The sequence below is a fragment of the Alligator mississippiensis genome, chromosome 3 (genome assembly GCF_030867095.1).
Source record: "Alligator mississippiensis isolate rAllMis1 chromosome 3, rAllMis1, whole genome shotgun sequence".
NCBI classification, from domain to species: domain Eukaryota; kingdom Metazoa; phylum Chordata; order Crocodylia; family Alligatoridae; genus Alligator; species Alligator mississippiensis.
Genome location: NC_081826.1, coordinates 55,108,556 through 55,123,288, shown reverse-complemented (window position 1 = coordinate 55,123,288; position 14,733 = coordinate 55,108,556). Strand labels below are relative to the sequence as shown.

The 14,733-nt window shown below is 43.9% G+C and overlaps 1 protein-coding gene across 2 annotated transcripts in view; it reads left to right on the top strand.

Moving 5' to 3' along the window:
* Positions 1-6,037: 6,037 nt before the first annotated feature.
* The window catches only part of ZC2HC1A (zinc finger C2HC-type containing 1A), a 49,554-nt gene continuing 40,858 nt past the window's right edge, over positions 6,038-14,733 (top strand). Inside the window, exon 1 of one of the 2 annotated variants that reach the window (XM_006259003.3) lies at positions 6,038-6,118. In XM_006259003.3, the coding sequence (XP_006259065.1) occupies positions 6,103-6,118 (16 nt within the window). In that variant the 5' untranslated portion in view covers positions 6,038-6,102. The remainder of the gene's footprint in view (positions 6,119-14,733) is intronic. The other variant, XM_006259004.4, reaches the window with a different exon arrangement.

Sequence of the window (14,733 nt, the reverse complement as noted above, 5' to 3'; positions counted from 1 at the left end):
CAATTTGGTAGGAAGGGGGCCAGTGCTTCCAAACCAGTTATCTCTGCTTATCCCCACCATTGCATGTGCAACCTACCACAAAATCACTCTGCTGCCAAAATGCTGCCAACATTCATGCGTTGTGAGCTGAATGAAATTACTTGGCAAGCTGAATTAAATTTGCAGGCTGTGAGTTGCTGATCCTTATGTCATCCAGTACTGAGAACTAAGGCCTACAGTTTGTGACAGTGATTTTGTGAGCCTCTGCCTGGGACTTCCAATTTGAGGAAACTTAGGAGCTGAGTTTATTGATAGTGTAAAATCACCAGTTTCTGAAAATCAGTCCCCTTTTAATATTCAGGTTGGGAAATCGAAATCTTGAACATTTGTGCTAAAGAAAAAAGATATGAGATTAAATCCTATCTCAGCTTATATATAGTAGGGAAAAGTTGTAAAGTCCTCACAACCTCAGGTAACCTTACTTCTCCTTCCTGGATTTTATTCCATTGGCCTGGTGCCTCTGGTCTATCAATAGCTGCTCGTTGCACTGTTTATTAAATAAACTCTTTGGGATTGGGTCCATATTTTATTCTACAAAGTGTTCATAAAATCAGAGAGATGCATGTATCTCTAATGAAGAATCATCAGTGATTAAGAGTATTGGGAGCATTCCTCAGCCTACACCATTAAGGCTTCCATTGATGGTGCTTCCACTGCTGGTTTATTTTTGTTGGTTTCGCTGGGCTGAGAATATCTTTGAATCCTAACTACTAGTTTCAATTTTTTAAAATTTTCACAAAAAAAGAAAAAAACAGGAAACCCTTTAGACTTTAACTTATTTTTGCCCTTACCCGGAATGTTAATATGCTTTTCTAAAGTTTGAAGAAAATTTAAATTTAATGTTTAAAAAATGGAGAGTTTTTCCCATGCTTTTAATTTTTTTTCATATTGTTTTTTGTTTGGACTTGGATAATTCAAAGTCTCAAGCTGCACATGTATGTGCTCAAGAAACTACAGTATTTTATTTCTCAATCATTTTAAATATCATGAAATTGTCGTTGATTGCATATGATCCTAGACTTATTCTACATGTTTTCCTTACTAATTAAGTATGCATTAAACATGGATGTCTGCACCACTATGAGTATATATGGAAAGTAATGACTATAATAAATGCTGCTCGTACATTGTGCATAGTCCCTGAAATGGGGATACAGATTGGTATAAAAGAAACTTTTGTTTTTTCTTCTAAAAACAGCCAGTCATTCATTATCAATGCCACAAATCAGTGTTTGTGATATTACTATTGCTTTGATAGTTGATTGTATGATAGCTGATTGTTTAACTTACAAGCTCATAGTATACTGCAGTGGTTCCAAGGCACTCTTAGACTTAAGGCATGCCTCAGAAAATGCCAACTCAAAATTTTCACTCATATTTTGACTGCAGAAAAATAATAGAGCAATTTTTCTGTTGCAAAGAACTCAGAAAAACCATGGCAGGTTGGAACATTTTTAACACTATGGATTCCTATTTGAAATCTCTTGAGTTTATTGCATGAATCATGTTTGGGCACCTAACTATGCTAACATTATGTGGTACCCTTGAAAGGATCTCAGGGCATCTCAGGGTGCTTGTGGCACTCTGATTAGGAATGATTGGTATAGTGAATATACCAGTTAGTGGTATATATGGTGGTTACTGGTATAGTGGTATATGTATAGTGAATATACAGGTATAGGTATAATGAATATACCAGTACCACATTACATGGTACCCTTGAAAGGATCTTAAGGCACCTCAGGGTGCTGTAACACCCCGATTAGGAATTACTGGTCATAGGACAAAGCTATTCATACAGAAATACTGCTGGAAGTGGTCGTAAGGGGGGAAGAAGAAGTGTAAGCTTGCGATGGGTTCAAAAAATAGTGTAGCAAAACTGTAGGAATTTCATGTTTTTAACACAGTTCACAATGGCTGTTTAGAAATGTGAGGGGCAGAGGGGCACAGAATTCTCAGCCTGTAGTTTGTAATATGGAGGTGCAACTCTCTGAATTGAAAGAAAAATCTGGATAGGCTAGTAGGTGTTCAAAGCTTATGCCACACATTTACAATTTTGATTTTACTCATTGGAGTGGTGGTATGCATGCCTGTACACACATACAAATACATGCTAGCATGGGCAGAGCCAGGGTTTTGTAAAGGGGTTGTGCGGGAGCAGCAAATGACATTGAAGGGGTGGCTCCAGCCCTGCTCCTAGCTTCTCCTCTGCCCTCCTCGAGGGCAGGTGGACCATGCCATGGGAACAGCAGCTGGGGACCTCTTTGAGTCTCCAAATAGGGTAAGAAATCTGCCCCCCTCCCCTTGCCCCCTGTGCAGGGCATTCCCTCCCTTTCTCTCCATGCTCAGCTTCACATTCCCACCTCTCCTATTGCCTCTCCACCGCAGTGTGCAGCCAGGCTCAGCGGGGGACAATAGCAGCAGCAGTAGGCAGGTTCCCTGTCCCTGTGTCTGCTTCCAGACTGTGGGGGGAGGGGGGGGGGGAATCTACCCACTGCTGTGGTTGCTGCTGTCCCTGGCTGAGCCCAGCTCCCTGGAGAACCCAGCGGGAACACGGCAGGAGTGGCTCGGGAACTCCCCGCTGCCCCGAGTCACCTAGGGACAAGGGCAGCAGTGAGTGGGGGAAAATGGGGAGGAAGGAAAGGGATGTGCTGATGAGTATGGAGGGGAAGGGAGGGGGAAATTCTTCCCTGCTTCAGGGACTTACTATAAGTCCATGAATGCTGCCCCCACAGCATAGTCCAAAAGTGCAATGTGACTGTGCCACAGCACCTGCTTTGGATCTGCCCCTGCTAGCTAGCTAGCTTTTTATTATATTGTGTCTACACATTTCCTGGGGCTTGTCTTTTAAAACGAGTTGCTACCAATGAGCACAACCATATTAGAAGCACTAGGAGATCTAATGGTTACTTCACATCTGGCAGAGTGTGATCTACCCATGGTAGAATTATTCAATGCACATGGTTTCCTTTACACTAGGAAAGATTTTACTAAAAGACATTTTATATACGTAATAGAGTCAAAGACCAAATTAAGAACAACTCCCCTCCCACCGTCCAATCTAAAAAGGCACAACAACACAGCACTCCTTGAACTTAATACCAACTGGCATGCAAACAGTTTTCAGATGTTGGTAAACTCAGTTGCAATATTGAGTTTTTCAAGGATGTGAACAGATTGGAGAGAGTTCAGAGGAGGGCAATGAGAATGGTTAGGGGGCTCGGGCACATGACTGAGGAGAAGGTGCAGGAACTGGACTTAATCTGGAGAAGAGAAGACTAAAGGGGATTTAATAGTAGCCTTCAACTACCTGAAGGGTGGTTCCAAAGAGGATGGAGCTAAGACTCTGGTGACATGATAAAACAAGGAGCAATGGTCTCAAGTTGCAGCAAAGGAAGTTTAAGTTAGATATTAGGAAAAATGTTTTCACCAGGAGGATAGTAAAGTACTGGAACAGGTTACCCAGAGAGGTTGTGGACTCTCCATCCTTGGAGGTTTTTAAGACCTGCCTAGACAAAGCCTTGGCTGGAATAATATAGTTGGATAGAGGAGTTGGACTAGATGACCTCCTGAGGTCCCTTCTGCCCCTATTTTTCTATGATTCTATTGCAAGCAAATACATTAAAGGGGGTGGGCGGATAGAAAAATAAATGCCTCTGATGAAACTGGCAGATAAGGTTCTTTGGGTAAAGCTGATATTTTTTATTAGACCAACTCAAATAGTTGGAAAAATTCTTCTTTGCAAGCTTTTGGGTACAAATACCCTTTGTCATGCTGAGAAAGCATCTGCATTTGGTGTGTGCTCTTCCTGGATGGAATGAATAGCAAAGAAACCAGAGGCTGGTCTGCATGTGTAATCCAAGAACACCCAAGGGTGTGCCCGTCCTCAATTGGAAGGGATAGATGAGGCAGGCGACAGTGGTGTAAGAAGGACACCGGTGATTTGAGCTCAGGTCCCTCTTTTTTCTATACAGTCAACTCCACACCAATGCTCTTAACTATTTACAGTTTATTGAATTATAATATAAATATTATTCTTATCCAATATGTATAGGTAAGTATCCTAATAGGTATCAAAGGAAAACTTCCCAAAAGTATTCTTAATGATATCATTTCACAATACCAAAGGAATACAGATAAATATTTACAATATAAGCCAGGAACCCATTATACAAAACTAATCCAATCCCATAACATGTTGTACAACATATCCATAATTACAATAACAATCATACAAAATATGAGGCACAGTTTTACACGATATAAAGGCATGTTACCCCTGGATCCCAGCTAGCAAGGGGTGCTTCCTCTCCTATGGGTCTAGTTGGGAGGAATATTTTCATCCAGGGCGTCCCTCTGGGAGTGTGCCTTATTTCAGGAATGTCTCCCCTGCAGGACCTGAGTCCACCAGCAACTTACAATTTTCTTCGAGGAGCCATTGACCGGGCCTTGGGGCCCTCCGCTCAATCAGAGGCCTCACCAGTGCTGTCTGCTTCATGCCGAGACCTCCCCTCCTGGCCCTGTGTCCCACTTTGGGCACCGAGGGTTCTTCCAGCTCTCGTGGAAGGGAATCTAGCCGTCGCTGGCTGGGTTTATCTAGCCTTATGCCTGGGCCTCCCTTTTCCTGGGTCCTGCTCTAGGCTCCAGGGCTCTTTTAGTTCTTTGGCAGGGCCACACTGCGAGACTCCGGTTATCCGGCTTATGCTGGGGCTAACCTGAGCAGCCTCACGCTGCTCCCAGGGCAGGTTCTCCATGTGCCAGACTGCACACCGTGTGGGCCCGAGCAGCCTTGAGCTGCTCCTATGGCCGGCTCTCCGTGTGCTGGTCAGCACACCGCTCTGTCCAGCCCTCGGCTGGGGATGCAGGCTCGAGCTGCCTCGATGCGGCTCCCAGAACCTGAGCCCCATGTGCCAGCCTATGCACTGCTGCGGTGAAGAAGGGATCCTGGTCAAGGCTCTTCCCTCTCCAAGGTCTCTCACCACGCCCCCCTGCGTGGCTCATGCTGCTTCTTCATACCGTCAGCAGGCTCCACCCTGAAGTCCAATGGACCTGCAGCTTCCAGGTCTAAACTGCCTCTGGAGCTCCTTGGGAAAGGGGTGGTGCCAGCTCCTCCCTGCTCTTCCCTGATTGGTGGATGGGTGCCACCAATCGGCATTGAGAATTCTCAAGTCCAGGATGCACTGGGGCTCAAGCAGGTAAGTCTGCCCCATGCAAGACTGGCAACCAGGGAAGGTGTAAATTGAGGAGTCAGTGGGTGAGAGACAGGTTGCGGTGGGGGAGGGGAATGACTATAGCTGGTAAAAGTGGAGAGGTACCTGAGGAGTCAGATGTTAGGGGTGTTATAATGTGTCATAAATCCAACGTCTGTATTTAGTCCATTACTTTTTGTATCCGGGACTGTGATGTCAAGTTCATTGGCTTGTCTGTGAAAGGTCTTTTGTAAATTCCCTTTGAGGATTAGAAAGTATTATTATTTATTATTTTTAATTATTATTATTATTTATTAGACCAACTCAATAGTTGGAAAAATTGTAGTTGGAAAGCTTTCCGGTACAAACACCACTTTTCCGGGGGGGGGGGGGGTGCGTATTCTCTGGTAATTGTGTACGTGCACGTGCACGTGCCTACTGTGTTCTCTGGTAGGAGGGAGAGGGAGAGCGAGTACACGCCAGGGCTCAGAGTATTTCCCGGGAGGTTACTGTCCTCTTTCGTCTTCCAGCAGTTCTGCCATCCCTGCAGGAGGCTTTCTAATTCGGGACAGGAGGCAGGAATGGAGGCCAACGGGCGGCGGCGCCTCCAGAGACGGGAGACTGCAGTAGCAGATGGGAGGCAGCGCGGCGCGGAGCCGAGCCCCAGAGGGCGGGGACAAGAGGGGGCGCGGGACAGCGACCACAGATGCTGCGGCCGGGGGGGCGGGGCTCGGCGGGGGGCGGGGCCAGACGGGCCTCCGGGCTCACAGGCGGGGGCGGGGCGGCGCCGGGCCAATGGCAGCGGGGGCTGGGCGGGGCCGGGTTGCCGGAGCAGCAGCGGCCCAGCGGGCTGAGGGAGCGGCCGCGCTGCGCCATGGAGGGGCTGGAAGGTGAGGGGCGGCGGCCGCGCATCTCCTCCGTGCGGGCCGGGCCTGTGGGGCGCCGGGGCTCCGAGCTGGGCCCGGCGGAGGGGGCTGCTCCTGGGTCGGCCCGGCCCGCGCCGTGCCGCAGACAAAGGGCCGCTGCTGGCCCGAGCCGCTCCGCGCGCCTGGTGCCCCGGGGACCCCAGGAACGGCGGGGCGGGGCGGGGCGGGGGCGACTCCCGGCCTGGCCCGGCCGCGACGGAGAGGGGAGGGGGCTCCGGGGTGTCCGGCGCTGTGAGCAGGCCTCGAGCAGCCCCCGCGGGCTCCTGGCGCCCTTTTCTTTCGCGGGGTTGACAGCCGGCAGCTCTTCCCCCGGGGCCTGGCAGGGGGGGCAAGCCGGGTGGGGGGGTCTGATGCAATAAGTTTTTGGCCCCACCAAGTGTTTCTGGGGTGCACTCGGGGGAGGATGGATCTGGCCTTCAAGGGTGGGTGTGGCCTCTCCCACGAGGGTTTGCTCAGCGGAGGGGTGCCTGACTGGCCCTGCCTCCGTGTGGGAGCGTGGATAGCACCCAGGAGATCATAGTGGGGGGAGCATGCAGGCAGCATGGCTGCAGATAGGGCAGGGGGGCACAAGGAAGAAGAGGGCAGCAGCGGAGCAGGCGGAGGCAGGGCCAGGAGCTGAAAGTGGAGGGGGAAGCACAGGGCTGGGGGTCAAAAGTGCTGCAGATTGCACAGGGCAGGGGGATCCGAGTGGCACTCGCAAGTGTGGCAGCCCTCCCAAAAAGGTATGATGGCAGAATATGGCCTGCTCCTTCTCTCAGCACCGACTGGCTGGTTCAGAAACATGTCAAGAACCGTTTGCATTCTGTGTATTTTAGACAGCTTTTGGGACTAGATGGATGGATTATGACTATTCTAATATGAAATTTCTATAGATCAGGTGGCCCCTGGCACCATGGCATCTGGTCAACAGGGCTCCCCACGGGTTGGGAAATTTGGTGTCAGGGGAACAGTGACAGTTAATGCCATCTCCCTCTCCTGCTGCCAAATTCCTAAGCTCCATGGCCAACCCCCATGGCTGGCTTGGGGGCCAGGCCACATCCCCTTCCCCCAGGAAGCCTGGAAGCCTGGCTGTTCCCTCCTCCTGTAAGGCTGGATCAGGACTGGGTCATGCCTCATCACACCAGGTTGCAGCCAGGTTAAGTCCCCTTCCTTCAGGTGACTGGATCATAACTGGGCTGCCCCCAGGCCCTGGTTTGCCCTTCTCCGGAAGCCAGATCTGGGCTACCAGCACGATCTGGCCTGTGGATAGACAGGGAAAAAGATTGTGTACCCTTGCTATAGACCATATTCTCAATGGTGGTGCCATCTTTTTGAAAAATAAAATTGTTTTTATGGCATGAAACTTCTGTTTTCTTTAAGAGCATTTCTGATTGACTTGAACATAGCAAATGGTAGCAGAGATGTTGTTTTCTGTCCTTTTTATTTATTTGTTTATTTATTTAAATTAGTCATTTGTTTTTTTGTACAGATTGTTTTTCCATCTAACTTTTCTCCCACATAAATGTTCTGCGAGTTATGAAAAGTATGTATTCAGTAGCTTCTTGACTTATCATTGTATTTCAATATTTCAGTCATTTAATTTCAATGAGAAGTAGTTTTTTTCTGTTTCAAAGTATTATCTAGCAACACTTCATCCATTCTTGTTGCTGTAAGAACGGCTGGGTATATATGTAAACTGCTTTTGTTTACTTTTGTTGAATCTGCACCTCTTCTGGCTGTGAAAGTGTTAGATCTCACAAGTTGTCTCACAAATCATGTCTAATCAATATTTGTGTGGAAAGGTAGGGTCCAAAGTAAGGATGACAAAGTGTATGTTGAAGTATTTCAGAAGACAGACTGCTACTTGATGAGTCATTCCTGAACTTGATACTGTTGTTGGAGGTGCCCTCTTCGATTTAAATACATGTATTGAGAACAGAATGCTTTTAGTGTGGGATGCCACCCATCTTTGAAACTTGATCTTCTTTTTTTCCCCCTCCAGAGAGCTTAGAATCATAAGATACAAAATCTATTTTGAACCAGCTTCTAATTAATAAGTGGGGAATTTTATAGTGAGGGATGCAGGAAGTTATTTGGGCAATATTGGGTGCATCTACACATGAAACTAGTGCACTTGAATAAACTGGTGCATTTCGCACCAGAGTTTATTGCTCCTAACCACAGTGTTTACACATGTGCCTGGGCCGCAGCACATTAAGCCAGGGTGGTGCAGCCCTGCCTGGCGGGGGAGCTGGGGGGTGAGCCTGCTCTGCCCTGGCTCAAGCGTGCTGTAGAGGGGCTGACTGGGGCACGAGGGTGGAGATAGCTGGCAGGCAGCCCCCACAGTGCAGCACCCTTGTGCCCCAGCCAGCCCCAGTCACTATTTACTCTACTGCAGCACACTTGTAGACATCTTTGCTTTAGTAAGATAGTACTTGTCAGGCAGTGCTGTCTTACTGGGGAGTTAACTACTTTAGTCTGGCCTAATACTAGTGTTGCTCGTGTAGACGGTGATGCTTTACTGCAGAGGTAATTAGTCAACTCCATAGTAAAATGCACATGTAGATGCCCTACTGAATAGTGTATGTTTATGTGATCCTACTGATTAGATCTTGGAGCTGTTAGTAGTATTCAAAGAGCTTAATTACAAGTTTTGTATTGTAATTCCATCCCACAGCAAGTATGTTAGAGCTGTCTAGATTTGTAATGAGATTGAAGCAAACCTTCTCTGACATGGCTTCATTACTTTGCCGAAACTTGCTTCGATTTTCTTTTTCTTTCATTCTTTTTTTTTCCCCCCCACACCTCCCTCAACCTTTAGTTTTGTCACTTCCTACACTGATTCTGAAAGCCAGATCTTGAACCTACTAAGTTGGCTGCAGGAAGACCAGGTCTTGCACATGTTATTTAAAGTGACAAAACTGTCATTATAGGTTTTTACAGCTAAATCTAAAACTGCTTGCTTAGCTTTCTAAAGGCATTGTGGAATCTGCATGCTAATAAGATGTTTTCCTGAGGAAAAAAAAATGTTTTTATTAACTTACCATTTAGCTCTTTAAGAAATAAATTTTTGAAGACAGTGCAGGGCCTGATTTTTTCAGATGTGCTGACTGATATATCTGTAGTTTCCATAACTTTAGTTGAAGTTTTTGTTGCTGAGAGCCTTTAAAAATTAGTTCCATGGTTTTTCAGGGCCATAAATAGGAATAATTTGATAGATTAGCTAGGGACAGAAAGATCTTATAATAGTCATCATAAAATGTTTTATGAAAATGAACATAATTGCATTTCAAGCATTCCTGCCTGAAATGGGACACCCAACAACTTACCTGCACTGTGGTTTATAACAGGATTTCAAAACATGTTAAAGTATTACACTGGGCTTGTGTCATGGTGACTCATGTGACTTCTGTTCTATGGTTTTATAGTTATATTTTCCTCCTTCTTAAAAAAAAAAAAAAAAAAAAAAATCCTCTCTCTCTGGTTGCTTGGAAGGCCAGAGTTGTTATTGACAACTTCAGTTTGTTTACTCTATTTAGAAAGAGCTTGCATTGGAACTGAAATAGTTGAATAAGTCGAAAGGAAGAAATTATTCCTTCCACGCTTGCAGAAGAGGCTATTCATGTTGAAAAACAGCATTGCAGTTCAAGAAATGTGGTTTCAGCCAAGGCCTTCTAATTCAGTGGTTTGACTTTCTTTACTGCTTCAGCAACAAACATGTACTGCTTAAGGTTTTTTAATTAAATTTAATTTATTGTTTTAATAGATTATGACAGGCATCAGCCTTAACATAGGTTTTTCATAATTTTAAATTAAATTTTAGATGTTTAGCTACCACTTGTCTTCATTGATAGTTGAACTCTCCGCTGATAAACCAATTCTCTTGGGTAGGCACTAGATTGATTACATTTCAACAGTATAGTGTTTGAGTGACCTTCCATTATCAGCATTGTGCCAATACTCCTCAAGAATCTTAGTCCATGACAGAGATAAAAAGAGAGAAGATTGATAAAGACCAAGAATCTTGAAGTAGAGCTTGCAGTATGACACAATGGACAGAATCTCAAATGGAATCCATAGTTCATATGTAATTTCCTCAGATCATTGCAGTCCTCCAGTGACTGGCCACATTTGTCTAATAATTACTTTTTTGAAATTTATATGGGCCTAATCTAAGCATCTTGAGGTTGAGCGCATCAAACCATGCTGTTGATACATGTCGGGGTGGCATAGTTGCTTCTAATTCACAATGAAATTAAGTTATTTAAAACAAAGTTTATATTAACAAGCTATGATGATCTCTAAGTATAGAGATCCCTAAAATATATATTTTGCATATTGTTTTTCATGCATCACAAACTGACTAATGGATTATATGTTTCAATTCATGAAAGGTGCAAAGTTGTTATAATTCTTATCTGAGTGCCTGGCTTTTCTGAGAGTAGGAGCCTGTTTCAGGACTCCTGCTTCTAACTTGAGGTCACTGTTATCTCTTCAATTCTTAACATTGTTGAATTTGATTACTGTCATGCTTCCAGACATCCCACCGCATGAGATTAAGCTTCATGCTGAATGCTGGGAAGTGGGAATGAGACTGGCAGACTTGCTGGTATAATGCAGACACATGCTTTGTGGATATATTCAGTCTCTAATTAACCAGTGTTTTAGAAAGTGAGTAATGATTGGTCTGCTTCATAGGGATTCCTTCTGACAGTTTATATTGTCATTTCTAAAATGGAGGGTTGCTTTTCCTGTACTTTTTTGGCACTGCAAAAACAATATGGATTCCCCATCTTCCAAAGACCTGTATTCAAACATAAAACCTTCCCAGTGACCTTAGCAATATTAAGACAAACTAACTTTGTGAATGTAAAGTCAATGCAGATCAAGTGTGAACTTGATGAAGGTGGGGTATGAGTTACTTTCTGTTATCTCTTGTGAATGGAATAAAACTTATAGTGTCTTTATTAATAGCATTTAAAATAGGATGGTAGAGAAACTTCCACAATTCTTTCTTCTTAAATTATACAGTCTTCTTAAACAGTCAAAAAGTTTTTGGTGTGTAGTGTGTGTTCTGGTATGTCCTGACTCTACTTATTATTTGCTAAGATTGAAGGACCTGCCCCTCACTAGAAGTATATAAAAGGATGAGAATTGAGAGAGAGCTTTATTTGTAACTGTGGTTAAAATCGACTGGCTTCTTGTGCTCTTGGATATCTAATGTGAGGCAGTCTAGTGAATAGTTCATCCAGACTGGAGTGGATTGCCAAAAGTAAGTCTTTGCGACTTTGCATTTCTCAAACAAAGGTATTGAGTGTTGTTAGTTACAGCGTGCAGAGTACCTTATGTATGTGCCCTCTACCATTTATTTGCATTTTTATCATGTTTGAAATACAGACTTGGATAGCATGTAACATTCACATGGAAAATTTATAAAATTGACAGCCCATTTTATTAATTATCATTAGTATTAATTATCATTATCATGATCATTATTTGTATTCCTCCCCTTACCTACCTGCCTTAGCCCTTTATATATTTTTAATAAGCCGTCTCAAGAAATATTTCTTAGTGTGGTATATTTGTTATTGCACCTTCACTTTTGTTTGCTTATCTCCTCTCTGTTTAAAATTATTAGGGATATTATAGCAATGCAGACAACATGGAACAGTGAAAATATAATGGCAGTGGTGTTCATCCACTGGCTATTGTCTGAGTTGACGTTAGCCAGCCGCAATGTCTTTTCAAAACAAAAGAATATGAGGGGGGTATAAGGACTGAGCTTTCTATTTCGCTGAATTAAATGGAAAACTAGGAAGTTAGGGAAGAATGTATTCTGTTCTGGAAAATATGCTAAAAATGGTGAAAATTGGAATTGTACATGATACTTTTTGCTGAAGTTGAATAATTTTGACTGTATGACTGGATGATTTCTAAAAGTGAATGGGATGCCATACCAGAGAGTTTTAACAATTTTGAATGGGGTAAGGTTTAATAGTGTTAATATTTTTTTCATCACTAGAAAGGCTAAGGTACTAGACTGTTGGAGCTAGACTGTTCTTAGTGGTGGCATATGCTGCAACTCGAGACCATTGCTCTTTTTTCTATCAAGGGAAGTTTAGGTTGGATATTAGGAATAATTTTCTAACTAGGAAGGCAGTAAAACACTGGAACAGGTTACCCAGAGACGTGGTAGAATCTCCATCCTTGGAAGTTTTTAAGACCCAGCTAGGCAAAGCTTTGGCTGGAATGATCTAGTTGGGGATGGTCCTGCTTTGAGCAGGGGACTGAACTAGATGACCTCCTGAGGTCCCTTCCAACCCTTATTTTCTATGAAAAAGGACTTTATTCGTGCAACAATGAACAAGGGATCTAAAAGGCATTTGAAAGGACTGTCATACCCTTATTACTACATATAATTAGTATCTTTTAACTTTTGATATTTTTAGCTTATAAAGTGTATCATACATAAGTTATTACACACTACTTTTAAAAACAAAGAAGAAAACTACAATAACATTTCAATCTATAAAAGTTCAGTGACACCTTCTAAATCTCTGAGTAACCTGCTGAGCCTTCCCTGTTAGTAAAAACATAAGCAAATGGGGCTCACAGTTTACCCTTCAATAGGCAGCTTGTGAAATTTTAAGTGGAAGCACATACTGGAAGTCAAGGGGATAAACCTAGCTATTAGCAATTTGTATGTTCCATCATATCTCAACTGCTCTATTAGAACACTAGAATATTGTGTCCAATATAGGTCCGAATGTACCTGTAAGTGTTCTGAAAGGCAGAGCACAGGCTTTCTGTGGTCTGTGTGACTGATACTGATAAGTAAGTAGCTAGCCAAATTCTGAAGATTTCAAGAGGTAATCATAGATTGGTCCATCCAGTAAATAGGTAAAAGTCTGTAGTCAAAGATGGAAAGGTCTGCTATATACAACTATATAGTAGAGCTAGAGCCACATCTAAAATGAGTGCTTGCAGTATCTAATGGTTGCATTAAACAGTCTAGCAAATTTTTTTAATGTATTTGGGGTAACTTCTTGGCACAGGTAGTAGAGAGGCCAACTTGCAGGGAATGGGCAATGGTGGGGTGGAGTTCTTCCTGGCTTGTTGCTCACAAATAGGAAGGAATTGCTTGAGAGTGTGAAGATAACTTGGGTGATAATGACCACAAAATGACAGAGTTCGGAATCCTAAAGCTGGGCAGGATTCCTGGGCGGGGGGGAGGAATCCAGGAGAGCTGGCTTTACTTCAAGGAGGCCATTTTCAGAGTTCAAGAGCAAAGTATCCTAATGCAACAGAAACATGAGAAGTGTAATGGTTTCAAACTCAAAAAGGGATCCTACAAACAGTGGAAACGTGGTCGTATTACTAGAGACAAGTATAACTGTTTTGTACAGCTATGCAGGAAAAAATTAGGAAAGCCAAGGCATGATTTGAGCTGCAATTAGCAAGGGATATAAGGCAATTAAAAGGGGTTACACGAATATGACAGAAGTAGGAGGAAAACCAAGGAAACGATAAGTCCTTTACTAAATGCAAAAGGGGAGAACCTAGGTATGGATGATGCAGAGAAGCCTGAAGAATTTGATGTCTTCTTTTTTTTACCTCAATATACACAAATAAGTTCAACTAATAGACTAACCCCTTTCTGCCTGGAGTGAGCCTCATCCGCATCCTGCCCCAGCCCGGCCCTGGCTGGGCAAGCGGCAGCAGGGCAGAGGTCCCGCTCCCAGCGCTGCCATGCCCAGATCCCATGTCCTCCTGCCCCACTCCTCATGTAACCCATCCCCTGCCCGAGCTGGGCAGTTTGTTCCTGTCCCAGCCCAAATGCCTTCCTCCCCCCTTCCACAACCCCAACAGATTTACCAGCTGGAGGCAGCTGCCTGTTTAGGTTATGGCCAAATCTTTTTCTGAAGCTTTTCTAAATTGATTCGGATGCTTTGAATCATTTTGGAGCTTTTAATTGGTTTCCTGATTTGATTTGGATTTAGAGATTTGGTCCCTGAATCAGGCCAAATCTCCTCTGAATTAAATCAGCTACCAAAGTTTTGCACAGTCTTAGAGCTCTGTATTAGCAGTACTTCAACCAGCATAGTCCTGTTGTTTCCCTCTTTGCCTTTGCTGTTATGTAACATGGAAGCATAAGGGACAGAGACCAAGAAAGGACAGAGCAGAACTTTTTTTCTTAAGTGAGTATATATGGGGTAGATAATTACTATTAGTTATGTTCTCTTCCAGGGAGGAAATGCAAGTCATATGACAGCTTTTCCTATCACACCTACTTAGAGCAGGTGTATTAATAACTGATGGCCAGCAGTACTGGAGCCACCTGCTAGATCTAAAAGAAAAAAACCCATGTTGGTCTTTGTTTAGTACCAGGAATTTAAACAAAGTGGCTACTATAATCTTCTTACTCTTCTCCAGCTTAAAATTAGACTCCCATTCCCAATATCTTTGTCCAGGTGGTCCCATTCCTGGTATCCTGTCATTCCCATCCTGCCATGGGAGTCATGTTTTTGGGTTCCTAGCCAATGTGCATTCTGGTTAGCTCAAAAAACTGATGTGGAGGCAGAGCATATTAAAATAAAAAT